Raw genomic sequence first — 27,066 nt, 5'->3', positions numbered from 1 at the left:
AGCAATCATGCCTCCTTCAGGACACACAAGATCAGCAGCACTGTCTGAACATTTTCAAAGCTAAAAAGACACCATGCATGCAAGGCGTAGAATCGCTCTTTTGACTGTTCTTTTTTTTTTTTATAAACTGACTTGGTAAATGTGATGTGCATTGACATCTAGAACAGGCAATGGCAGAAAACCTACATAGATACTACTTTTAGGCAGTACCCTATCTTAAGAACATTACATTGCCTACATATATGGTAATCATGTAGTCTGTTTTTGCCCTGGACTATCTTCAATCCCTCCTACCCCCCCCTCAGTTCCTCTATGGGTAAATTGGTCCATCCACGGCCTGAGGAAATGGCTTGTGTTTATGACATGGTGTTTATTAAACAGCAGGGTTATGAATTGTTCCATGTGCCTTAATGTTACATCTGATCACCAAGACCAGGCCTTGTACTTTGCAATATAAGGTACAGAATTCATTTCCAATGTTTTGGTTTCACAGACACAAAGATCCATCACTTATACAACAGTGCTTCAGTGATCCTGAAAGGCAACTGTGGTAATAGAGAAAATATGACATGGCACCAAATACAGTCAGCGTCAAATCTTTTATTTTCCTGGAAAAAAAGACAAAACCTTGTACCCTAAAGGAAACAGAGTTACAAAACTGTTTTACATCAACTGAGTAAATATCATTGATGATTTAATTTTGTTTTAAATGAACCAAAACCAAATGGCAACTGCCTCTAAACAAACAGCTAAACAAATGAAATGAGAAATACTTGTTTGATGCTTTAGTATTTGTTAGTTGGCTATTAATATAAGATGATATTATAACTAAATGATATTACATAACTTCCTTACACCCTGATCAATCCACATCTGAGTAGACCATGAGCACCTGTGTTTAGGGTACACATTATCATGCACTTGGTTAACTGTCTGTAGAGAGCGCAATGTCTACAGTTTCTCCTTTTGACCATGTCTGAGAATGAATCCAAATGTTTAAAAAAATATATATTTTCACTAGTTTGAGGTAAAGTAATTGTAGCTAATTGTAACCATAGCCAAACTGGTGGAGAGCATTGCACCCGGCTTTGGGGGAAAAGCAGAGAAAATCAATGGGTAAATGGGTAAGAGAAAAGATTGAAGTGCTTTTGAACAGGTTATGGTAGTAGGTACCAGGATCAACGGTTTGCGTGTGTCAACAACTGCAACGCTGAGGTGTTTTTCACACGTGTATCAAGAATGGTCCACCACCCAAGAAATATCCAGCCAACTTGACACAACTATGGGAAGCAATGGAGTCAACATGGGCCAGCATCCCTGTGGAATGCTTTCGACACCTTGTAGAGTCCACGCCCCGACAAATCGAGGCTGTTGAGGGCTAAAAGGGGGGGGTGGAACTCAATAGTAAGATGGTGTTCTTAATGTTTTGTACATTCAGTGTATTTACAGTGCATTCAGAAAGTATTCAGACCCCTTGACTTTATCCACATTTTGTTACGTTACAGCCTTATTCTAAAACGGATTGTTGTTTTTACCCCTCATCAATCCACACACACAATACCCCATAATGACAAACGTATCTGAATGCACTGTATAGACCTATATATGAAAAAGTCAAATAATGTTGCCTCCAAGGACAACACTACAGTATAGCAAGTGCAGGTACACCAGTCTGCAGTTTGTGGTAACACACCACTTTCTGACTAGACCCCCTGATGGCTCCACATCATCCCCAAAAACATTCTTCCATCTCCCCACAGTCCCAGGAGCTCTTGAATGGCTCCTTTACTGCCCTCCTCTGGCTATAAACAAAGTGAATCATAGAGCATGACAGTCTGAGATATGAGACAGTGGAGCAGGTTAGAGCAGGGTGGGATGAGACTTCAGAGCTGATATGGGCAGGTAAACACAAAGTCCTGTGCTTGGTAGTTGTCTGTTTTTAAATGATCTCCCAACACATAACAACAAGGAGTCAAAAAGGGGTCCAGATTAGGACTGCTGCATATCAACATTTATTGGTCGCATACAGTTTGGCAGATGTTATAGCGGGCGCAGAAAAATGCTTACGTTACTAGCAGTAAAATGTCAAACTGCTCTCCAGGACCAGTGTTGTCTACCAATGGATTAGGTAATTATTTTTGGTAAAAGGCTGGCTGTGGACATAGGATACACTAAAACTCACTCAATCACCATACCAACCAGCATCCATTCGGACTCCCTTTCCACAACAGCAGCAAACACCCAATCTTTAATTCCTTTAAAAAAAAAAGTCCTCTTTCTGTCACCGAGATAGAGATTGATGTAATAGTAAGGCCCTCTTAACGCCCAATGCTTCCTAACTCTCAATATTGCCACTCCTGTCTTTTTAGCTAGCATTCCACTCCAGTCTTTTTAGCTAGCATTCCACTCCAGTCTTTTTAGCTAGCATTCCACTCTAGTCTTTTTAGCTAGCATTCCACTCCAGTCTTTTTAGCTAGCATTCCACTCCAGTCTTTTTAGCTAGCATTCCACTCCAGTCTTTTTAGCTAGCATTCCACTCCAGTCTTTTTAGCTAGCATTCCACTCCAGTCTTTTTAGCTAGCATTCCCCTCCAGTCTTTTTAGCTAGCATTCCCCTCCAGTCTTTTTAGCTAGCATTCCCCTCCAGTCTTTTTAGCTAGCATTCCCCTCCAGTCTTTTTAGCTAGCATTCCCCTCCAGTCTTTTTAGCTAGCATTCCACTCCAGTCTTTTTAGCTAGCATTCCACTCCAGTCTTTTTAGCTAGCATTCCACTCCAGTCTTTCTAGCTAGCATTCCACTCCAGTCTTTCTAGCTAGCATTCCACTCCAGTCTTTCTAGCTAGCATTCCACTCCAGTCTTTTTAGATAGCATTCCACTCCAGTCTTTTTAGATAGCATTCCACTCCAGTCTTTTTAGATAGCATTCCACTCCAGTCTTTTTAGATAGCATTCCACTCCTTGTCACTCCAGTCTTTGGCAAATTACATGAATGTCAAGGAGTGGAATGTAATGGCTGAACAGAAAGCAGCTTTTAAATAATTCCCACCTTTATATTCTATACAAATATATAAATATACAAAACCTTTGCACATGTTTTTATTATGAACAAGCATTGGCACGCTAATTGACTCAAACTATTTATCTCCTCTACATGCAAAACTGATATTTTGCCGAATAAAAGTAGGATCTGAGCAGTGGTGTGCATGAACTGCATGTGAGACTGTGTGTTCAGGTATTTTGGCTGGCAAAAGCGGTTTGTGGTTTAAGTCACTCAAACAAACTTCATGTATTGTCAAGTTCAGGAAATTGATACATTGTGTTTGATATATTGACAAATAGTTGAAAACAAAAGCCTATGGGTCACTTGAGCTTGGAACTGTGTAACAGCCATATAAGAACCAAACAAAGACCTTTTTCAGCACAGGGCTGGTAAGGTATGCTTCCCGAGGCCTGTTTCAGAAGGGGGGTTGGTAAGGTATGCTTCCCCGAGGCCTGTTTCAGAAGGGCGGTTGGTGAGGTATGCTTCCCTGAGGCCTGTTGGTGAGGTATGCTTCCCCGAGGCCTGTTTCAGAAGGGGGGCTGGTAAGGTATGCTTCCCCGAGGCCTGTTTCAGAAGGGGGGCTGGTAAGGTATGCTTCCCCGAGGCCTGTTTCAGAAGGGGGGTTGGTGAGGTATGCTTCCCCGAGGCCTGTTTCAGAAGGGGGGCTGGTAAGGTATGCTTCCCCGAGGCCTGTTTCAGAAGGGGGGTTGGTAAGGTATGCTTCCCCGAGGCCTGTTTCAGAACGGGCTTGGTAAGGTGTTTCCCTTCCAAACCGAGGCCTTTTTCAGCAAGAGGTTGGTAAGGTGTTTTCCCCGAGGCCTGTTTCAGAAGGGGGGTTGGTAAGCTATGCTTCCCCGAGGCCTGTTTCAGAAGGGGGGTTGGTGAGGTATGCTTCCCCGAGGCCTGTTTCAGAAGGGGGGTTGGTAAGCTATGCTTCCCCGAGGCCTGTTTCAGAAGGGGGGTTGGTGAGGTATGCTTCCCCGAGGCCTGTTTCAGAAGGGGGGTTGGTGAGGTATGCTTCCTTTTTCACAAGACATCTGTCCCACCCACTCCTCTCTGCTGACCCGTGATTGAGAACCTGTGAGAGGGTGGGGGTCCATCACAACGGAGGGGCATTAGGTGTCCGGTATATGGACGCCTTGTCTTTCAACAGGTCCAGACACAGATGGCAGCTCCAGCTCCCTGTTAAGAGGACACAAGGAAACAGAGTGGTGAGTGACTCACACAGACTTGCTATAAATATCCTGACTTCCATGGACCCACATCTGGTCATTAGCCCAGTTGAAGTCACTGGATTTAAAGGTGCAGGCTATTTTGTGCTCGAATACCTTGCATTGACTAAGCATTTCAAGATTTCAAGGCTAGTTAACTGCTGAAAGCGGTGATTCATCAGTAAAACACCCGGCCGTGCTATCGTTGTCTGGCTACGCCGCCTGAGAGCTCGACTTAGACATTCTGCTCTGCCAAATCTACTCAGATAAATCTGTCTCCCTATACGGAGATAAAACCACAACAGTCTTCATCAAAAACTTTGACTCAAATATCCCCTATTAGACAGGCAAGTGGTCCCCAGTGGTACATCACGAACAGATAGATCCATTATCCTGCTCTCACCTTCTGGAGGTTCAGCCATAGGGGGGCGGAGACAGTACATGTGATAGCCTCTATCACAGTCATCACAGAAGAGAAGCTGGTCCTGGACAAAAGACAACAGGCTCATTATACAACGCAGTTTATCAGCGCACCACTTCATTTTAAATATACAGTGTACTTCATTTATCCCACAATAATAAGTATGACGCCTGCAGGTGAACTCACGTCGTTCTCTGAGGTGCCACAGATGTTGCAGCACTTGCACTCGATGCACTGCCAGCGGTAGGTCTTAACTGCAGCCATCATCACAGGGGTGAACTGCAGGCAGGACGGGTGGCCTGGGTTGGACACAGAGAATGGGTGAACAAACTGTCAGCCTCCATCATACAACTACTGGTCTTTGTAACTACGCCATCATGCGTCTGACTCGGAACACACTCAATAGCTTCCTAAAGTAAATACCACTCACACATGCATTCATTTGCATGCTCATACAAATATACACAAATGGTCTGAAAGGCCTAGGTTAGCCCTGTCTCTCAGGGTAAAGGCCAGGGTTGGAAGGGTTACCTGAACGTCCACAGTCTGAGCAGGACTGCAGCCCCTCTGACTGGCCCGTCTTCTGGTTGAGGGCTGAGTCCCCGAGGCAGAAGTCACAGTAGATATTGGGTATCGCCAAACCATCTGGACCTTTCTTGGGTGCTGTAAGGGAGAAACACAGAATGAAATGAGAAGTATGGGTCTGCATTCAAAGGTTTCAAATGCATTCAAATGGTGACTTACTCTTGGGCTCCTCAGGCTGGGGCGGGGTATGGACCTCAGGCTCCTCCTTGTCCCCTCCCTCCTCCTCAGCCAGGTGGGAGTGGGCGTAGTGGTAGCTCAGGCCCGGACGGTTCTTGTAACGCTTCCCACAGACTGCCAGAGAAACCCCCAAACACAACACGTGTTAAAACGTAACATACTTAAACCATTAAGTAGCCTTCATACTAGAACAGAGTACATTTTTCTCCACTGAAAGATATTGCCTCGATCTGATCTTTTTTTACTGATGAGGAAAATCATATTGATGTATTAGTGTCCACGTGTCTGGTCTAGAGCAATGGTATGGTATGCTCACCCAGACATCCATCCACTCACTCAATCACCCTCTCTCATTTCATCACACAATCCCATCATATTTCTTCATCTGATACCTAGAGGGGCCAGATTACTGACTGGGTCTCCCATCTCCCATTACACCCCTCCAGCTCCAACCCTAGCCCCAGTTGCAACACAATCTCCAACCCCAGTTCTCTTTTTTTCCCCCTCTGCATTGTTGGGAAGGACCCGTAAGTCAGAATTTGACTGTTAGTCTACACTGGTTGTTTACAAAGCATGTGACAAATAACATTTCATTTGAACCTCAGGCCGCCTGTCTCTATGTGAGTCAGCTTCCAGGCCATTGTGCAACACGGTCCATGGTGCAGAACCCAGGTTAGGCATTCCTCAACAATCTCCCCCCCCCCCCCATGCGCACTCACATCAGGATCCACACAGCCAGCACAGACATCAAGCTGGTTCAACACAAAATCAGAGGCACTATTTCAGTCTAAAGAAACAGGTGAGGAGGACAAGACAAGTTAAGAAAAAAAGAAATGTAGCAAAGAAATGCAAATTAGACATATTCAGTTAAGAGACAATATGACATGAAAGAAAACAGACTACATTTGATTGGCTGTAGTGTGTGCAATACGATAATGCAATATATGCCATTTAGCAGACACTTTAACCAAAGCAACACAGTCATGTGTTCATACATTTTACATATGGGTGGTCCCGGGAATCAAACCCACTACCCTGGCGTTACAAGCGCCATGCTCTACCACCTGAGCTACAAAGGACCACAATGTGATGCAATACGATCATGTGTGAAATACATATTTTACATTTAAGTCATTTAGCAGATGCTCTTATCATACATTTTCATATTTGTTCGTACTGGTCCCCCGTGGGAATCGAATCCACAACCCTGGTTGCAAGTGACATGCTCTACCAACTAAGCCAAGATGTTCCTGAATACAACTACCTTGGAGTAGCCTAAAGGTCATTTAGGATAAAATAATACAAAAAGTACACTGCTTCTTAAACCGTGAGGTGGAACTCATGCACAGAGAAGGCATCTCCACACTACACATTCACAATCCCCCCTCAAGCATATCAAGTTACTTATACTCTGAGTAAATTGAATTACACCTTGAAAATGAGACCTTATTCAGTGGATGAGGGGGAGGCAGCAACACTAACCTCAAAGCATTCTACATGTTAGCTAACACACACCGAGAGAAAGACAAACAGGCAGTAAGCAGACTGGACTAGAGGCAGAGGAAAAAGAAGGAGAAATATACCTCGTCCAGAAGGTTGTGAAATATGCTTTTGTCTGAAAGTGTCTGAAAGAGAGGAGAGAAAAGAGAGAAAAAGGAAAGAGACTCAGAGAAGTACGCTCACAGACTGACAGCATAAAGAGAGAGACTCAGAGAAGTACGCTCACAGACTGACAGTATAGAGAGAGAGACTCAGAGAAGTACGCTCACAGACTGACAGCATAGAGAGAGAGACTCAGAGAAGTACGCTCACAGACTGACAGTATAGAGAGAGACACTCAGAAGTACGCTCACAGACTGACAGTATAGAGAGAGAGACTCAGAAGTACGCTCACAGACTGACAGTATAGAGAGAGACACTCAGAAGTACGCTCACAGACTGACAGTATAGAGAGAGACACTCAGAGAAGTACGCTCACAGACTGCAATCAGAAAGACCACAACATCCCCCCAAGTTTAATCTGCAAGGGAAGACAATTTCAGGAGTGAAAAACAACAGACTGTCCGCTTCCCAACAAGAGTTCCTAGGGAGTAAAGAGAGTAGGCCCTCCTCCAAAGCCATCTGCACTCCCACTGTCCTCCTCCAAAGCCACCTGCACTCCCACTGTTCTCCTCCAAAGCCATCTGCACTCCCACTGTTCTCCTCCAAAGCCATCTGCACTCCCACTGTTCTCCTCCAAAGCCATCTGCACTCCCACTGTTCTCCTCCAAGGCCATCTGCACTCCCACTGTTCTCCTCCAAGGCCATCTGCACTCCCACTGTCCTCCACCAAAGCCATCTGCACTCCCACTGTCCTCCTCCAAAGCCACCTGCACTCCCACTGTCCTCCTCCAAAGCCACCTGCACTCCCACTGTTCTCCTCCAAAGCCACCTGCACTCCCACTGTTCTCCTCCAAAGCCCTGCTGGGACTCACTGTCACAGGAGTAAGGCTTGTCCTTGTCCTCCAGTGCAGCCACCGCAGCATCCAGCTTCTTCTTGGCACTGCTCACTCCACGACCCTAAGGACAAACACACCATCATAGGTAAAGACATGGTGCCAGTGGACACAGCCACCATTTCAGATCACATGCCTGTAACGTTGAGTCAAGTGAGTCTAACTGTAAGTGGCTCTGGATAAGAGCGTCTGCTAAATGACTATGCTAAATGTAATGCAAAATGTAACATTAACAACAATTATTGGTTTAGAATAGCTTCACTCACCTTTCCCTTTCCTTTGCCTCTTCTTTTGGGGGTGTCCTCCTCATAGTCCTCATCCTCCAAGTCATCCAGGAAGTCATCTGGCTCCAGGACTCTCTGTATAGACAGAAGAATGCATGTTGCTGTAGTATCCAATGTCATTGGAGGAGTAATAAACTGTAAACCATGCTATGCATCACACGATCCCTCCAACCAGAGCATGCTACGGTACCTTTCTGACGCGTGCTGCAGGGGTGACTCCCCCACAAGTGTAGTCTGCCAGACTGGACTCCTCTTCTGGCCCATGGAACTCCGGAGGACCCCGTTTGTCCAGGGGTTCCCCCTTTAGCAGGGCTTCCAGACTGCTGCCATCAGATGATGACAGGGCATCCTTCTTAAAACCCAAGTCCAGTTCTACAGACAGGGAGAACCACAAACAACCTTTACAAAGGAGTGAAGAACCAACAGAGAACTCTGGCACAGAGGGGCACACAAACATGTCAACACAGTTATAGTGTTATTAAACTGACCAGTATCCCATGATTAGGACGTACCTGACTTTAGAGGGGGGAAGACCAGCCGGGGATCCTCTGGGGGGAGGGCTCGTCGTTTCTTCCTCCACCTGCGGGATGGGTAGGTGTACAGCTGTCCTGGGGTCACTCCTGAGAGAGGACAGAAGATGCACACTAACGTACCTAGACATTTATGATGACCTATAAAACAGACATTAACTTTCACTTTATGGCCTCCCGAGTGGCGCAGCGGCCTAAGGCGCGCTTGAGGCGTCACTACAGATCCGGGTTCGATCCCGGGCTGTGTCGCAGCCGGCCGCGACCGGGAGACCTATGAGCCGACTGACACAATTGGCCCAGCGTTGTCCGGGTTAAGGGAGGGTTTGGCTGGCTGGGATGTTCTTGTCCCATTGTGCTCAAGCGACTCCTTGTGGCTAGAGCTGTATGGTGTTTCCTTCGACACACTGGTGTGGTTGGAAACATAGGTGAACACAATTTCTACCGAGTGCTTGAACTACAGTGATCTCTTTTGTTTTCGTCTCCAGATCATGAGAAGACGATGAATGGTACTGCCAAGTGTTTAACAACTCCAGTCCTCCAGTACCCCCAACAGTAGACGTTTCCGCTGTGGCCTAAACAAGCACACTTGATTCTAGTAATCATCAAGCCCCTGACAGGTTGAATGAGGTGTGTTCAGGGCTATAACATAAATGTGTACTGGAAAAACTCATATAGCCTACTACTCCAGGCTGTGAACTCAGTAGTTGAAATACTGTATGTGACTTCAATTTGTGTAGATGTGTAATGTATTTACCTGGTCCCCTGTGTCTCTTCTCCATCCAAATGTAACAGTTGCTCTGCGCCACTCCAGTCTGAGAGTCCAGGAAGGGCATTCGGACACTCCTCTCGGCACATAGCCGGGCGTTGTAGTTATGGCACTGCTCCATGGCATCTCTGTAGCACTGCTCTCCCAGCCTTCACCCACACACCGAGAGGAACAGCCAGGGACAAGTTAGCACCAGGAAACACACTGCCTGTGTATACTGTTAGAATAATGATACATTACTGTGGACCCCAGGAAGAGTAACTGCTGCTTCTGCAAAAGGATCTAAATAAATAAACCTTCATGCATCAGTTCAACAACTGACAGTACCTGTAATGTATCTCTACCATAAGAGGTTGGTATGGTATGTGTCCTACCACCTCTAAAACAAATCATGTCTAAATTCTACTGCTCTAGCTTGTTGTAAAAGAGGCTTAAAATTGTTCAAACTTCAAAGCCTTTATCCATCACAGCCACAGCTAAAAACCTTTTGGTCCTGTTTAAGCTAGCACCTCGGGAGGCAGGCAAGCAGACTACATCATTGTGTCCCTGAACTCAGTCACTGTTGAGAATGTCAGCAGTTGCTCTTTTGTTGGCTTGGCAACAGCGGTCTCCCTGGTTGGGAGCAGCAGCCTCTGCTGGCTCAGCTTTTCAACACGAATCAGCTTGAGTGAAATCTATTTTTTACTTACATAAATCGGTCTTCAAAGCTTCGTAGCACTAAGACAATCTTAAATCCATTTTAGGCAAAGGGATACAGAAGATTTCGGGAAAGTGGGTATGGAAAGAGGTCTATGAGAGACAACAGGGGTGTATTACTTGTATTATTTGGGGAAGTAGGTAGCCTAGTGGTTAGAGCATTGGGCCAGTAACTGAAAGGCTGCTGGCCCAAATCCCAGAGCTGACAAGATAAAAAATATGCTGTTCTGCCGGTGAACAAGGCAGTTAACCCACTAGGCCATCATTGTAAATAAGAATTTGTTAACTGACTTGCCTAGTTATATAAAGGTTAAATAAAAAATTACACAGGTTCTGTTGCGAAACGGTTTACGCCTAACGAAAACATTTTACAACGAAAACGAGATTTCTCTTGGACAAATTCTGGTAGGTCCCTCCCTGCTCTGTTTGCTTCCATTTGGTTCTTAAACTGTAAATGGTTTCTGTGATGAACACACAGCAGTTCACGAGTTTGAAACATTTATTGCATTGCATACAATGGTAATTTTCTTTTTTGTTGGTAGAATTTGTCTTGAAGAACATCTGATTCATATTACTCTAATCTTTTGGCAAAAGCTAGTTTTAACAATGCCTCAAGGACGTTCGTCATAGTGACTAATGCATTGTGGTGACATGGATTTTCTGTTGGAAAGCAAAAAAAAAAAACATTCATTCAATTTCCACATGAAAGCATCCCAGGACCACGAATGCAGACAGTGTCAGCAGATATATTCATAATACTAATTGAACACCAGGATTTGAACTCATTTCTAGCTTGAAGGACTACATTGTAAAACAACAAACAGTAGCTATACGCACTGCAGTTAACTGAACTTAATAACCAAGTTGCCAGCTAACATGCTAATGATTGTAAACTAACATGTCACCATCCCATCTCTCTCACCGTGGGTGTTTTCAAACTCGCGTGCAATTAGGATTATGGATAGAGTTGCGGATATGCAGTTCTTCGTGTACATTTGCTAACTAGTGCCCAACGTTTGGTTATATAATGATGACACTTGGTTAATTTCAAAGTGTCCATTATACAAAAACACTTGACATAGCAGGTCAGTTTAGCTATGAGTACTGACACAGTTTGAAAACTGAGTTATTCGGTTCTTTTACCGAACATCTTAGACAATTTACTATACCATTTACATGTTTCTGTTACCACCAACCTTTACATTTAAACGTAAAACACATGTGAATACTTTAACTAGCTAGGGGGAAAGAACATAGCTACTTACAGTTTTACAACATTTTCAACAACAGCCGCCATCTTGGTTCGCTTTGCCGTGAAAGGTTGCGCATGCGCAATCATTTTTTTTGCAGTTTGTTTCGACCAAGGTTATAGTGTTGCAATTATGTATCAAATAGAGTTTACAAAAAAAGTTAACAACTCATAGTTTAGGGCAGAGTACATTAGCCAGCTATGCAATTTCAGTAAATATGATTAAATCATGTCTTTCATTATTTTATTGGAAAATATGACGCGTATGACACACATGTTATTTAGACTTCAGTGTTGCTATTAAAACGGATTAAATGTACTACTTTTAGTGATATACAAAAATGTCCAGCAGATGGAGATGTAAGCACATGGAAGGAAGGAATCATTCTGGGCATGGACTTCAAGGAGCTTTTCTGACATGTAAACTGTCAAACTCTCTGAATGCTATCCACTTTCAGCCTGTCAGTGGCCCAATATTACTTATTACACCCAAGCAGAGGTCCAAACTCAGACCAGGGAGAAAGAGGCTGGCATTGGTCACTCTGCTCTAGGCAGGCCTTTCCATTAAAACTATGTATGCATCTGTGTATGCCATGCTTTTAGACCTAGACACACAGCTGGTGTTCCCAGCCAATGAGGGAGACAGTGAAGCACAACACACTTGTTTGATTGTGAAACTCACAAGGGGTCTCCTTCGAATGTCATGAGTTTTTTAGATTAGGAGTTACATAATTTATCCAGGCCAGCGGGGACACGTTCCACTTATGAGGTTTTGAGTATGATTAAATAAGAGAGGAATAGACTGGGTGGTCCCATAATCAACACAAATAAATTCTGGAGGTCACCTAGGAAATCTTCCACCAGTGTTTGCCCAGTGGGATCTTCCTATCTCTGAAGTTCCTTGAAGACTCTAAAGCGCAAAGAGGCAGAACAAAATCTCAACAGCAAATCAAATTGAAAACACAGTTGAAACAGAAAGAAGTGATGTTTTTAACTTGTTTGCTTCAACTATTTGCTCTGATCAGAGATACACTAATTAAGAGAAAAAAGGTTAAACATATATATATTTGGTCTCTCCCTCTTCTCATCCGCATGGCTTTTTCACTCGCATGTCTACCTCCCCTCTGAGATCCTCCCCCTGCAGGGCCCCTCTCAGTGGTGTTTCCAGACCGCCCCTGCTCTCAGGGTCACTGGCTGTGTGTGTCGAGGGCCCTGTGTTAACAAAGAAAGTTGGAGCCATTCCCAGGGCTATTCAAAAACTGGAGGGACCATGGCAAACAAGAGAACGTGGGCGCGGGCACGCGCACACACACACACACACAGAAAAACTAAACAAGGATGTCTTTCTTCTTCTATCCATAACATTGCATTTATTCATAATCATTTACAGCTTGTAATTGTGTGATGCAAGTAAACAATTTGTCCAAACATGTAAAATATGCCAATTTTATGCCACGATAAGAGTCATTATCATACATAAAGATCAGCAAAGGTTATGATGTAATAGAGATATCTACAAAACCTTGAAGTTTGATAAATATTAAACTGACTATTTATTTGGACAGTGAAGCTCAATTCTTTAATTTGGCTCTATACTCTATAAATGTTTTGAATGAGGCGACAGTACAGAATTGCACCTTTTTATTTGAAGGTATTTTCATACATATCGGTTTTACCGTTTAGAAATGAAAGCACTTTATGCATCTAGTCCCCTCATTTGAAGGTGTCATAAGTACACTGAACAAAAATATTAACGCAACCTGTAAAGTGTTGGTCCCATGTTTCATGAGCTGAAATAAAAGATCCCAGAAATGTTCCATATGCACAAAAAGCTTATTTCATTCAGATTTTGTGCACAAATGTGTTTACATCCCTGTTAGTGAACATTTCTCCTTTGCCAAGATAATCCATCCACCTGACAGGTGTGGCATTTCTGATTAAACAGCATAATCATTACACCAGTGCACCTTGTGCTGGGAAGATAATAATGGAGCCGGAGGAGATGGCTGCCGTTTTACAGGCTCCTAACCGATTGTGCTATTGTGTGTGTTATTTTGCATTATTTGTAACTTATTTTGTACATAATTTTTCCCTGGCACTGTCTAGTATGACAGAAAATAGCATCTGGATATCAGGTCAGTGATTACTCACCTCGTACTGGATGAAGATTTTTTTCTTTAACAAGTCGGATGTGAAGAATTTACTTCAGACACCGGACAAGGCCCAAATCCCTGTAATTCGCATGAAGAAGAGACGGAGATATAGCGGTCGTAGGTCTGCAGAATCCAACGGTGAGTGGGTAACATGCCTCTACCATCAGTCCTATTAGCCAACATGCAATCACTGGATAATAAACTGAATGAGCTCCGATAAAGACTATCCTACCAACGGGACATTAAAAACTCTAATATCTTATGTTTCACCGAGTCGTGACTGAACGACAACATGGATAACATTCAGCTGGCTGGGTTTTCCATACATCGGCAAGATAGAACAGCTTCTTCCTGAAAGATTAGTTTGCACAGACTACCCCAGCGGTTTGTGTCTATTTGTCAATAACACCTGGTGCATGAAATCTAATATTAAGGAAGTCTTGAGGTTTTGCTCGCCTGAGGTAGAGTATCACATGATAAGCTGTAGACCACACTATTTACAAAGAGTTTTCATTTATACTTTTCGTAGTTGTCTATTTATCACCACAAACCGATGCTGGCACTAAGACCGCACTCAACGAGCTGTATAAGGCATTAAGCAAACAAGAAAATGCTCATCCAGAGGCGGCGCTCCTTTTGGCTGGGGACTTTAATGCAGGGAAACCTAAATCTGTTTAAGCATGTTACATGTGCAACCAGAGGGGAAAAAAACTCTAGACCACCTTTACTCTACACACAAAGCTCTCCCTCGTCCTCCATTTGACAAATCTGACCATAACTCTATTCTCCTGATTCCTGCTTACAAGTAAAAACTAAAGCAGGAAGTACCAATGACTTGCTCAATACGGAAGTGGTCAGATGACGCAGATTCTAAGCTACAGGACTCTTTTGCTACTGTATCACAGACTGGAATATGTTCCGGGATTCTTCCGATGGCATTGCGGAATACATCAGTCACTGCCTTCATCAACAAGTACATCGATGACGTCGTCCCCACCGTGACCGTACGTACATACCCCAACCAGAAGCCATGGATTACAGGTAACATTTGGACTAAGCTGCTACTTTCAAGGAGCGGGACTCGAACCCTTATAAGAATCCTGCTATGCCATCCGAAGAACAATCAAACAGGCAAAGCGTAAATACAGGACAGATTGAATCCCACTGGCAAGATATGCAAACTTAGGGATGACATTCCAGCAACAAACGCTGACACTACACATCCAAGTATATCGGACCAAATTATGATAGACAAGAATTGTACTTTTGAATTCCGTAAAGTCAGTGTGGAAGAGGTGAAAAAATTATTGTTGTCTATCAACAATGACAAGCCACCAGGGTCTAACAATCTAGATGGACAATTACTGTGGGATAATAGCAGACGATATTGCCACTCCTATTTTATACGTCTTTAATTTAATCCTACTAGAGAGTGTGCCCTCAGGCTTGGAGGGAAGCTACTCAAGAATAGTAAAGCCCCCTTTACTGGTTCAAATAGCCGACCAATCAGTCTGTTACCAACCCGTAGTAAACTTCTGGAAAAAAATTGTGATTGACCAGATACAATGCTATTTTAGAGTAAACAAATTGACAACAGAATTTCAGCGTGCTTATAGGGAAGGACACTCAACAAGCACAGCACTTATGACTGATGATTGGCTGAGAGAAATTGAAGATAAAATGATTGTGGGGGCTGTCTTGTTAGACTTCAGTGCAGCTTTTGACATTATTGAGCATAGTATGCTGCTGGAAAAAACATGTGTGTTATGGCTTTATACCCCCTGCTATAATGTGGATAAAGAGTTACTTGTCTAACAGAACAGAGGGTGTTCTTTAATGCAAGCCTCTCAAATATAATCCAGTTAGAATCAGAAATTCCCCAGGGTAGCTGTTTAGGCCACTTGCTTTTTTCAATTTTTACTAACGACATGCCACTGACTTTGAGTAAAGCCAGAGTTTCTATGTATGCGGATGACTCAACACATCAACTACTACAGCGACTGAAATGACTGCAACACTCAACAAAGAGCTGCAGTTAGTTTCAGAGTGGGTGGCAAGGAATAAGTTAGCCCTAAATATTTCTTAAACTTAATGCATTGTTTTTGGAACAAATCACTCACTAAACTCTAAACCTCAACTAAATATTGTAATAAATAATGTGGAAATTGAGCAAGTTGAGATGACTAAACTGCTTGGAGTAACCCTACATTGTAAACTGTCATGGTCAAAACATATTGATGCAGGAGTAGATAAGATGGGGAGAAGTCTGTCTATAATAAAGCGATGCTCTGCCTTCTTAACACCATCAACAAGTTTTGTCGCAACTTACAGTCGTGTGGTCAGGTGCCACAATAAAAGGATGGTACACAGAGAGCTAATTTTAATAATATGCATGTCAATCTCTCCTGGCTGAAAGTGGAAGAGAGATTGACTTCATCACTACTTTATTTTTGAGAGGCATTGGCATGTTGAATTCACCGAGCTGTCTGTCTAAACTACTGGCACACAGCTCAGACACCCATGCATACCCCACAATACATGCCACATGAGGTCTCTTCACAGTCCCCAAGTCCAGAACATACTATGGGTAAGCACACAGTACTACATAGAGGCATGAGTACATGGAACTCTATTCCCCATCAAGTAATAGCGCAAGCAGTAAAATTAGATTTAAAAAACAGATTAAAAAACACCATATGGAACAGCAGGGACTGTGAAGCAACACAAACATTGGCACAGACAGACACACACACACACACACACACACACACACAATAACATACATACACATGGATTTAGTACTGTGGTAGTGGTGGAGTAGGGGCCTGAGGGCACACAGTGTATTGTGAAATCGTAGAATGTATTGTAATGTTTTAAAATTGTATAAACTGCCTTAATTTTGCTGGAACCCAGGAAGAGTAGCTAATGGGGATCCATAATAAATACAAATACTACACCTTCGACGCTCGTCGGATGTGGCAGGGATTGCAATCTATTACGGACTACAAAGGGAAGCAGAGCCGTTAGTTGCCCAGTGACACAAGCCTACAAGACGAGTGTGCGCTTTGAGGCAAGCAACACTGAATCATGCATGAGAGTACCAGGTGTTCCAGACAGTTGTGTAGAAATGAATTGTAAATAATGTATTTTTGGAGTCACTTTTATTGTAAATAATATAGAATGTTTGAGCATTTGTACATTAATTTAGAAGCTACCATGATTACAGATAATCATGAATGAATTGGGAATAATGATGAGTGAGAAAGTTACAGAGTAGAGTTGTACTTTTGACTACTTTAATACACTAAGTGAATTTGTCCAAATACTTATGATACCTTCAAAATGGGGGGACTACATACAAAGTTCTTTCATTTCTAAACGGTAAAACATAATGTATATATATGAAAAATACCCTAAATAAAAAAGGTGACATTTTGTTCCATCGCCTCATATAAAACATTTGATCTCAAATCCAAAATGGTGGAGTATAGAACCAAATTAAAAGTTTTAGCTTCACTGTCCAAATAAATATGTAGGGAAGTGGAGCCTCATATCTGGCGATTCAGGTATTAGCAGAAGCCAGTGCCATAGCAACTATGATAAACGGAGTGATGACGACAAAGGGTTTTGGCTCCGTATGCTACAACCACTTTCTAAAACAGCCAACACTTACTTGGAGGTCTAGACTAGTAGCTAGATACAATAGGAAAAATGCCAAAATAACTTGAGTTCAGTTGTTGTAGGAGGCATACCATGCATATCACAACTTAAAAAGTAACACCAAAGTATGTCACCATAGTCATTAGGTGCAGCATACAACGGAGTAGATTATAGAAATCTGGATTTATAGCAGTTGCAGGAGCCAGTGAAGGTTAGTAGTGTTGATGTCAGTCTGTCAACAGGTGCTGTCCCAAACGCTGCAGGAGAGCCTGACACACTGTTCTGCACCGTACAGCTCCCCTGTCACTGAGTGGCTGGCTGCAGATCTGTCAGCAGAGCTCCAGAGTAAACAGACACAGGCTTACGTAACACCATTCTGGCCTGGCCATGGTCAGCAGGACAGACTGCACTGCAGGCTCTGGCTCCAGCTCCAGACAGACTGCACTGCAGCACATCTTACCATATCCTTTCTCTCTCTCTCCCCCAGAGTCCAAACAGACTGCACTGCAGCACCTCTAATCACATCCTCTCTCTCTCTCTCTGCAACATATGTCTATTAATATAGTCCTCTTCTCAACATGTCAGCTATGGAGCCCGAGTTCTTTTCCATCTAATTTAGTAATCACTTGAGCATGCACAGGGTGCACAGGAGGCTGCTGAGGGGAGGATGACTCATAATAATGGCTGGAATGGAGTGAATGGAATGGTATCAAACACATGGAAACCATTTATTTGATGTGTTTGATACCAATCCATTTATTCCGTTCAATCCATGACTATGATTTACTCCTGAGTGGCGCAGCGGTCTAAGGCACTGCATCTCAGTTTTAGAGGTGTCACTACAGACTCTGGTTTGATCCCGGGCTGTATCACAACAGGCCGTGATCGGGAGTCCCATAGGACGGCGCACAATTAGCCCAGCGTTGTCCGGGTTAGGGGAGGGTTTGGGCATTCATTGTAAAATAAGAATTTCTGCTTAACTGACTTGCCTAGTTAGTTTTAAAAAAATGAGCCCATCCTCTTCAATTAAGGTGCTACTGGCCGTGAAGAATCATTAACCGGTTATCATTATCCAGTTGATTGCTACATTGTTATTGATGTAATACTGAAATAGAAAAATATATACCCCATGCAGCAATTGGTGTTCCAGCTACTCTACGCTGTATTGTACTGCAAACACTGAAGTATCTTGTCACTAGAATTCAAAATAACATTGGTAATAGTCTGATTGTGAACTTTTCAGTGTTGGTACAGAGATAGTTGGAGCAACACAAGGACTTGGATGGCTACAGCGGTGAGAATCTCTTTATGAGCAGTCTCAGGTTGTGAATCAAAGCGTGTCCAACATCTCAATGACCAGAGCCTGAGAGCCAGTAAAAACAGAGCGCTTTGCTCTGTAGATCTGCTGAAAGGACGACAGATATGGAACTGCTGTACTCTCCAACACTCAGTGTCTCCTCTGATACAAAGTTACAACTTTCACAATCTTGCAGTAAAAATGAACAAAAGCTGAAGACAGAGACTCAGGGAGGTGACCTCCTCTCCCACTCTGGCTCCCTGTCCTTACAGAGATGACATCATCCCTGTCGTACAGTTCATCTTTCCGTAAGTGTGTGTCTTTGAGAACAATATCCCCAATCAAGTAGAGTCTGAATTGAATGTCTGTTCCAGAATAGCTTCATAAACTGGATAAATCTGTATGACACACGCAGCAAACTGTGATCTTCGGAGTACGTAGAGTAGTCTACAGCTCAGGTGCAGTAAAAAAAAAGATCTAACACTGACCTTCAGGTTTACCATACCCTTCCCACTGACATATTAGCCCAAACAGATAGATATATGCTGACCTCAGTTCCTGACCAGCAGTGTATTCTTTCCCCAGTCTCTTCATGTACTCTTTGGAGGAAGGGCAAAGGAGATTTAACAGTCAGCTTTTGGCTCATGTCACCTCATTAGACAACACTTCCGACATTAAGTAATTCAAATATGGAAAAGTGTAGAAAGATATTCAATATCAATTAAAACACTAACAGAAACTGATGTTAAGTTCCAGAAAAAAAGCACTTAATATGAGCAAACTACTGTACAAACCCAGCCTTGTGATCAAGCAAGGCCTGGTTGAGGTCAGAACCTCCTGTGTTACACTACGAGGGACAAGGGACCGAGGGAGGAGGACTTCCCATGGTCAGGTGTAGAGCTCTTGCCGTCCTCCCTGCAGACAGGTTCCGTTGAGGCGCTGGCGGTCCATGATCTGCAGCACGTCATCCAGGATGGAGGGGCCCAGGTCCAGGTGCAGGGAGAGCAGGGAGCCTGCGTTGGACAAGTAGGGACGCTCCTGAACCCGGTCATCCAGATAGGGGTCCTGGATACACACATCGTTGTCTGATGAAAACCTGGGAGAGGGTGGGCAGAACTGGGAAGTCCTGCTGGGAGTCTGGGCCAAGGGGGAGTCCAGGCCTGGGTGATGGGACATCAGGATCTTGTCATCCAGGTGCAGTCGAGGAGGTTTGGGTGGGGGGGCTGCGTTCTGAGGCAGGTGGGGGACAGTGGGGGGTGCAGAGGTGACGGGCAGGGTGATGGCCTGCAACCCTCCAATGACGGGCAGAGAGAGGGCGTTCTTCAGAAGGGGGGAGCTCTCTGAGGAGGCTGTGTGTCCGCTGATGCTGGCAGTATGGCTGAACTGGAAGGGCTCTGCGTACATGGAAGAGCGCTGGGATAGGCAGTCGCCCTGCTGCCCAGGGAGCAGGTGGAACTTCCCCTCCAGGAAGGACAGGTCCCCAAATAGGTTGTCCTCCCCCCCGCCGCTGCCGATGTGGATGGTGTGGCGGAAGTCCCCAAGCGGAGGACTGATCATGTCCGAAGAGAGGATGTCCCGCAGCTTTTCTTTCTTACCCTTCCTGCTCCGCCGCTTCAAGTATATGGGCGCCTTGGTGGACATGTCTGGAGCCCTCCCTGGGCAACAGAGACTCAACTCCTGCAACAACGTGAGGGGTGGGGGTGGGGGTGGGGGGGCTGGGCAGAGCTTCTCTCTGAATCAGACACAGGAAGAAGGAGAGGGAACCAGGCTGGCTGAGCTGAGCTGAGCTATTAACAGTCAGGCCTGGTGCTCAGGGAGGACTGCTACTTCTGCAGCCAGCTTTACTGATGAATAGTCCCAAATAAAGTCCACATCACTCTCGTTACAGCGCTTCACAGTGAGTAAGAAGTGAGGATGGCACGACGACTGTTGGAGAGGTTTTTTAGTGAGGTCCACTCACTGTGTCCACGGTGTCAATCACCTCCCACTGCGGAAACAAGCAGAAGAAAGCCATTAGTTTTATATTCTATAGTAGAACCGTTGCTCTAAAATGCATGCTATATAAACATGGAGGAACAATACTCTCATGATATTACATGACGTCTGATGTTCAGAAACTTAATTTGTAAGGAAAATAAACACTCAAGTGTAAAAAAACAACCGTGACACATAAAAACCCAGAGACCCCTTAGGTCTAGTTTGATAGAGTTGAGCAGAAAGAAAGTCATTCAATAAATATTTCCATCGTATCATATCAACAACAGGACATAAAATAATCACTCAGTCTATTGTTGTTGGCAATGCAGCATGGGAAAAGTTTCTTATATGGTGAATGCCAGAATGAATGAATCAGGATGCACTGCTGAGGAGTGCAATAGGGCGATATGTGAGTGTGAAGGTGTGAATAAGAGAGGACACTTTCAGTAGCATGCCTTGTGGATGAGAGAGAGGTTAGCCTGGTTTAAACCTATTTAGGGAGCTTTAGTGAGGCAGGTGTGTGTGTCAGGCTGGCAGACAGTAGTTCTGAAGGAGGCATATTAAAGTGCTGCTGCTCAGTGAGGGCCTTGGCCAAGCAGAGCAGGAAAACCTGGGTATGAGAGAGAGGGCATGACTTGACATTAACTCTTGCTTCTTAGGTTACAGCTATGAGATAGGGATAGCTTTACAGTAGCACCACTGAGTGCACAGGAGGAGCTTGAGCCTCAGGCACTCACAGAATATTTACTTTAATGTTCGCTGTCAGCTACTGTGCACGTAGATCACTCTGCAACAAAAACCAAAACAATGTCTCCCCTCTAACCAGCATACGAAACACAATACCTGACCTCAACGTGCATGTCAAGTAAACAATGGTCCTATTGAATAAAAGCCCCCAAAAGGTACCAGAAGAGACCATATGATGTCACATAATGTCAGGGCAGTAGAGCGAGAGGAACTGGTCGAACCAACTTGATCGAAGCTCTGCTGAACCAGAACAGACCAACATTCTGGTTGGTGACAGATCGCACATACTCTCTTTCTCTCTGTTAGTTAACAACGTGTGTGAGTTTATTTTCCCTTTGTACTTCAACTATTTGCACATTGTTAAAACACAGTACATACAGTGGAAGTCAGACGTTTACATAGACTCAGGTTGGAGTCATTAAAACTCGTTTTTCAACCACTCCACAAACATATTGTTAACAAACTATAGATTTGGCAAGTCAGTTAGGACTTCTACTTTGTGCATGACAAGTAATTTGTCCAACAATTGTTTACAGACAGATTATTTAACTTATAATTCACTGTATCACAATTCTAGTGGGTCAGAAGTACATACACTAAGTTGACTGTGCCTTTAAACAGCTTGGAAAATTCCAGAAAAGGATGTCATGGCTTTAGAAGCTTCTGATAGGCTAATTGACATCATTTGAGTCAATTGGAGGTGTACCCGGCAATGTATTTCAAGGCCTATCTTCAAACTCAGTACCTCTTTGCTTGACATCATGGGAAAATCAAAAGAAATCAGCCAAGACCTCAATTTTTTTTATAGACCTCCACAAGTCTGGTTCAACCTTGGGAGCAATTTCCAAACGCCTGATGGTACCACGTTCATCTGTACAAACAATAGTACGCAAGTATAAACAACATGGGACCACGCAGTCAAGACCTCAAAACAAAAATTATAGACCTCCACAAGTCTGGTTCAACCTTGGGAGCAATTTCCAAACGCCTGATGGTACCACGTTCATCTGTACAAACAATAGTACGCAAGTATAAACAACATGGGACCACGCAGTCAAGACCTCAAAACAAAAATTATAGACCTCCACAAGTCTGGTTCAACCTTGGGAGCAATTTCCAAACGCCTGATGGTACCACGTTCATCTGTACAAACAATAGTACACAAGTATAAACACCATGGGACCATGCAGCCGTCATACCATTCAGGTAGGAGACTCGTTCTGTCTCCTAATGACGAATGTACAATGGTGCGAAAAGTGCAAATCAATTCCAGAACAACAGCAAAGGACCTTGTGAAGATGCTGGAGGAAACGGGTACAAAAGTATCTAGATCCACAGTAAAACGAGTCCTATATCGACATAATCTGAAAGGCAGCTCAGTAAGGAAGAAGCCACTGCTCCAAAACTGCCATAAAAAAGCCAGACTATGGTTTGCAACTGCACATGGGGACAAAGATTGTGACCATTGTTGTTTGGAGGAAAAAGGGGGAGGCTTGCAAGCTGAAGAACACCATCCCAACCGTGAAGCACGGGGGTGGCAGCATCATGTTGTGGGGGTGCTTTGCTGCAGAAGGGACTGGTGCACTTCACAAAGTAGATGGCAGGATGAGGAAGGACAATTATGTGAATACATTGAAACAACATCTCAAGATATCAGTCAGGAAGTTAAAGCTTGGTCTCAAATGGGCCTAACCTCAATCCTATAGAAAATATGTGGGCAGAACTGAAAAAGCGTGTGCGAGCAAGGAGGCCTACAAACCTGACTCGGTTACACCAGCTCTGTCAGGAGGAAGGGGCCAAAATTCACCCAACTTATTTTTGGGAAGCTAGTGGAAGGCTATCCGAAACGTTTGACCCAAGTTAATCAATTTATAGGCAATGCTACCAAATACTAATTGAGTGAATGTAAACTTCTGACCGACTGGGAATGTGATGAAAGAAATAAAAGTGGAAATAAATCATTCTCTCTATTATTATTCTGACATTTCACATTCTTAAAATAAAGTGGTGATCCTAACTCACCTAAGACAGGGAATTTTTACTATCATTAAATGTCAGGAATTGTGAATAACTGAGTTTAAATGTATTTGGCTAAGGTGTATGTAAACTTCTGACTTCAACTGTAGCTAATAATATAACATTTAAAATGCCTGTATTACTTTGTGATAGACAGAGGGTAGCAGTGCCAACTGAATCACTGGTCTGTGGAGATAATGACAGACAGAGAGATGTGCTTCATCTCTAGCTGCATTCTGTTTGGCCACAGTGAAGGAGTCTCTCTCAGACATGCCATTGTGGACCCAGACTGTGTACGTGAATACTTTGCAATGGTCTAAAGCACACAATCAATCTGTTTCATTCAAACGAGCAGGGTAGAAGACGCATCAGGATGATTAGAATTTAATAATGCAGTAGGATACTTCACTGAAAAGGTTTGGACAAAACAACATTGTAATGAGATTCTAGCCTTGTCGCAGATCCCTTGTCTTGTTCGTATGGAAAAGCTATACATCTGCTGACCAGACTAATGAAATTCCTTTGCCTCCATAAAATGTATTTGTCAGAGTTAATGATCACTCTAATCAAATAGTATTCAATCCTGGTAACAAAGAGTTCGAAAAGACTTATTATACACATACTGTGTATAAATATCATGTATGTTTAACACAATAATAAAACACACTCTTTCCCTTTCACATAGGCCTACTCACTCAAACATAGTATGCATGCATACTCTCAGAGTGAGTGCTTCTCTTGAACATACTGTAGTAAGCAGTTAACAAGGCCTGTCAGGCACATTTGAAAGAATGCTTCAGTGCTTTGTCAACATAAAGCAGCCAAGATCTTGGCAGACAAGTGGGATTAAAGACTGGTCGTGGTCACATGATATTAATTACGCTTTTTTTTTGTTGCACCGGTTCAGAAACAAAGACAGACGACTACTCAAGTGCAACCCTCTCGGTGGCCAAGGTGACCACCAGGGTTGACATTATAAACCCCAACCACAGATACAGCCACAGCCCAGCCAAGAGCCATAGCTGAGGGACATCTTACCTGAGCTGTTACTTCAGACACATTGGCCATCTGAGTTGTGTGTGACACCACTGCTCCCCTTATCCAAGGTGATGAAGGAACCAATGTTGTGGAGACAGTCTTTCTCCGAAAAGCAACTAGGGCTTGACCATAGAGGTGCCACATCAAGGAACCACAGCAAGGAGCCACAGCAAAGAGCCACAAGCAAGGAGCCACAGTGGAATAAATACAATGCAGACAAACACGTGGTTTCCATTCCAGACATTACAATGAGTGCATCCTCCTATAACTCCTCCTCACCAGCCGCCACATAGCTCTTTGTTTCACGACATTTTATCATGCATGGTATTTTCCTAATTTTCGTAATTCAGTTCCAGTTTTCACAAAAAGTGGGGAAAACACAGGCAGAATAAGATTGAACTGAGAACCTCATTGAAGCACTTTCAACGCAATTTCAAGGAGATAAAAAATAAAATACACTGGAAAAATAAACATAGGATTCTGAAGGGTCTGTTTTGACATGCCCTTTTTATATTTTCCAAAAATGTACAGCTTCTTGTGTGTCAACCTTTCCAACAAGAGCTGGATCCATGAAGTGACCAGGCTTTGTAAGCCAGTTCTTAACTGCCACAGCTGAGATAGAACAATGCTTGATGAAGCCCTTGAAAAGCTTGTTCATTTGTTCGATATTGTATGGGACATACTGTCACAACATGTTTGTCCCAGGCTGTCATTGACAGAACTCACACAAAGAGAACTCTCAGAGGTCTAAGGAGGACATTGTTCACCCAGAACATACTGTTGACTGCAACCGAGTGCTTTTTTGAACAATGCTCACAGTGTCACCATTCAAATGACTCTGTCAGAGGAGGCCAGTGAGAGACAACAGGCCTCAACGGCTGAAGGGATGATCATGTCATTCAGAGTTTGAAAGAATTTCACTGCTGCAGGGCTGGAGAATTATGGTCTGCTTGAAAGAAGTCAGGTGGTAGAAAAAGACATCTCTCACAAGCCACTCCTGAAAGTGATTAGTAGATCTGGAGCTGAACGGTTTTTGGATGGTATTTTAGATTCCTTTCTCATGATACAAACAGAACCAGACAGACAATTCTTTCAAAAATCCTTACCTATTAAGGATCATTTGGGAATGCTCATCTAGGGTAGGAAAGGGTTGTGAATGTGTGATGTTTGGTCAACAATAATAGAACAGTATAATTTGCAAAACATATCAACTAATGAATTTGAGGATTGTAGCACACTACCCCAAATCCACCTCTGTCCCAAGAAGAGGACCAGTTTCTATCAACACATACTTCGTCAACAAATACAGGACAAATGAAGAGTCAATTCAGATGAGCAGAAGGGAACAGGTCATTCTCAATGATGATGAATGATTTGATATATTGTTAGATATGTTCCCTAGTATCTAGAACATCATTTAATAGAGGTGTGCTGCAGTATAACACAACACGCACACTCGCCCTAAAAGGTTGACTAATGGGCTAACAGAAATATGGAATTCTCAAAATAAGATATGACTCCAATTTGGTCACATTAAACATTGTCTGTAAAACTCTCCTGACGTTTGATGAGGCAGATAATGTCGGAGGGCGGTTTTCCGCGGTACCTCTGCTATTTCTAGGATTCCTAGGTTATATTTAATGTCTTCTCGTTACACGCATCTTAGTTGCTGTGCGCAGCATTCAAGAAGGTAGAATAGATTAGATCTGCTTACCTCACCGATGCCAGATATGACAGTCCTGACTTTTACCAATAAGACCGGCCTCTACTCCCTGCATAGAGCAGGGGTCGGATATTTGAGGGTGCGTAAATAATGTCAGAAGTCCCTGTGCTTGGCGAGCGTAGGTGCCTGCACCGGACAAATAACCGCTTCTTCATTTGATGCCATGGTCCATAGGCTGCTAAAGCGATGATGTGCTGATATCGTAGAATCAGAGATGCGCTATACCTCTTATCGCTAATTATCGCTTTCTCACTTTGCTTAGAGTGCGCGCTTAAATAATGGTGAATATCTGGAAACTCTGTCACTGGATTTCGCGCAGAACACTTTGATGGCCTATTCCTCAGGGTCCCACAGTGCGCATATCACCTTTGTGCGCATATCACAAACTCCCGATGGTAAAAAAAATAAAACCACAGTTCTCCTTAGTGAACATTCCATGAAAGAGCTGTAATCCAGGGCGGGCTTCTCCTTCTCGGTTGGCCTATATGTCTTCCTCGTTCCTACAAATTCCGACACATCATGCGCTTCCGTCGCTGTTCAGATGTGCGCGCACACTGACTCACAGTTACACCCCTTGTTTGTCAGTGGAATCACACACCTATTTTTGACACAATAGAGTTGGCTTTGGAGAGCTATTCATTAACACATATTTGTTTATTTGGAATCCCCAATCAATCATTTGGAACAATTGAAATAGTGCAATCATTATCTCACATGAAATGTTTATTTTGGACTTTTTAATGTGCATATTATAGAAGATAAGATCGAGAGGAGTGAGTCAAACCATACGAACAGACCTGTAAGGAAGGAGAGCAAAAGGGGCTAACTAATGCTACTGTGTGCCTGGTGCCTAAATCTGTGCCAAACGTGCATGACACATTTGGCGGGAAGGAAACCGTTATAGCTGTTCCATTCTGATACCCTGAAACCAACGAAAGACTACAATGCAACCCCCACAACGGGTATTAGTCTATGCAGTGTCATTTTGAAATATTCTGTGGTC

General features: G+C 43.5%; 2 protein-coding genes across 3 annotated transcripts; both read right to left on the bottom strand.

The window, feature by feature from the left end:
- Positions 1-580: 580 nt before the first annotated feature.
- On the bottom strand, positions 581-11,570 carry LOC109874053 (zinc finger protein ubi-d4). 2 transcript variants are annotated; one of them, XM_020465803.2, is made up of 12 exons: positions 11,469-11,570; positions 9,496-9,656; positions 8,724-8,831; positions 8,402-8,583; positions 8,194-8,286; positions 7,907-7,991; positions 7,016-7,057; positions 5,415-5,546; positions 5,202-5,333; positions 4,857-4,969; positions 4,653-4,734; positions 581-4,220 (listed from the first exon to the last, which is right to left on the bottom strand). In XM_020465803.2, exons 1-12 carry the CDS (start codon positions 11,540-11,542, stop codon positions 4,138-4,140), a joined length of 1,287 nt encoding a protein of 428 aa, XP_020321392.2. In that variant the 5' UTR covers positions 11,543-11,570; the 3' UTR covers positions 581-4,137. The 2 variants fall into 2 exon arrangements, with proteins under 2 accessions (XP_020321392.2, XP_020321393.2); XM_020465804.2 differs by lacking the exon at positions 7,016-7,057.
- A 5,179-nt stretch (positions 11,571-16,749) lies between these two features.
- LOC109874219 (cdc42 effector protein 2-like) lies at positions 16,750-26,610 on the bottom strand. Its single transcript, XM_020466038.2, has 2 exons — positions 26,055-26,610; positions 16,750-20,549 (listed from the first exon to the last, which is right to left on the bottom strand). The coding sequence occupies exon 2, from the start codon at positions 20,201-20,203 to the stop codon at positions 19,451-19,453; it is 753 nt and encodes a 250-aa protein (XP_020321627.1). The 5' UTR covers positions 20,204-20,549; positions 26,055-26,610; the 3' UTR covers positions 16,750-19,450.
- Positions 26,611-27,066: the final 456 nt, after the last annotated feature.

This window comes from Oncorhynchus kisutch, linkage group LG29, assembly GCF_002021735.2.
Source record: "Oncorhynchus kisutch isolate 150728-3 linkage group LG29, Okis_V2, whole genome shotgun sequence".
In the NCBI taxonomy this organism is placed as follows: domain Eukaryota; kingdom Metazoa; phylum Chordata; class Actinopteri; order Salmoniformes; family Salmonidae; genus Oncorhynchus; species Oncorhynchus kisutch.
This window is presented reverse-complemented; position numbering and strand designations above follow the sequence as displayed.

Excerpts from the sequence above, each read along its gene's own strand:
- LOC109874053 (XM_020465803.2), bottom strand. The coding sequence starts at position 11,542 with ATGATTGCGCATGCGCAACCTTTCACGGCAAAGCGAACCAAGATGGCG. Across the intron at positions 8,832-9,495 it reads GAAGAGACACAGGGGACCAG|GAGTGACCCCAGGACAGCTG; the intron begins GTAAATACATTA and ends GTCCTCTCTCAG. Across the intron at positions 7,058-7,906 it reads CAAGCCTTACTCCTGTGACA|ACACTTTCAGACAAAAGCAT; the intron begins GTGAGTCCCAGC and ends CCTCTCTTTCAG.
- LOC109874219 (XM_020466038.2), bottom strand. The coding sequence starts at position 20,203 with ATGTCCACCAAGGCGCCCATATACTTGAAGCGGCGGAGCAGGAAGGGT.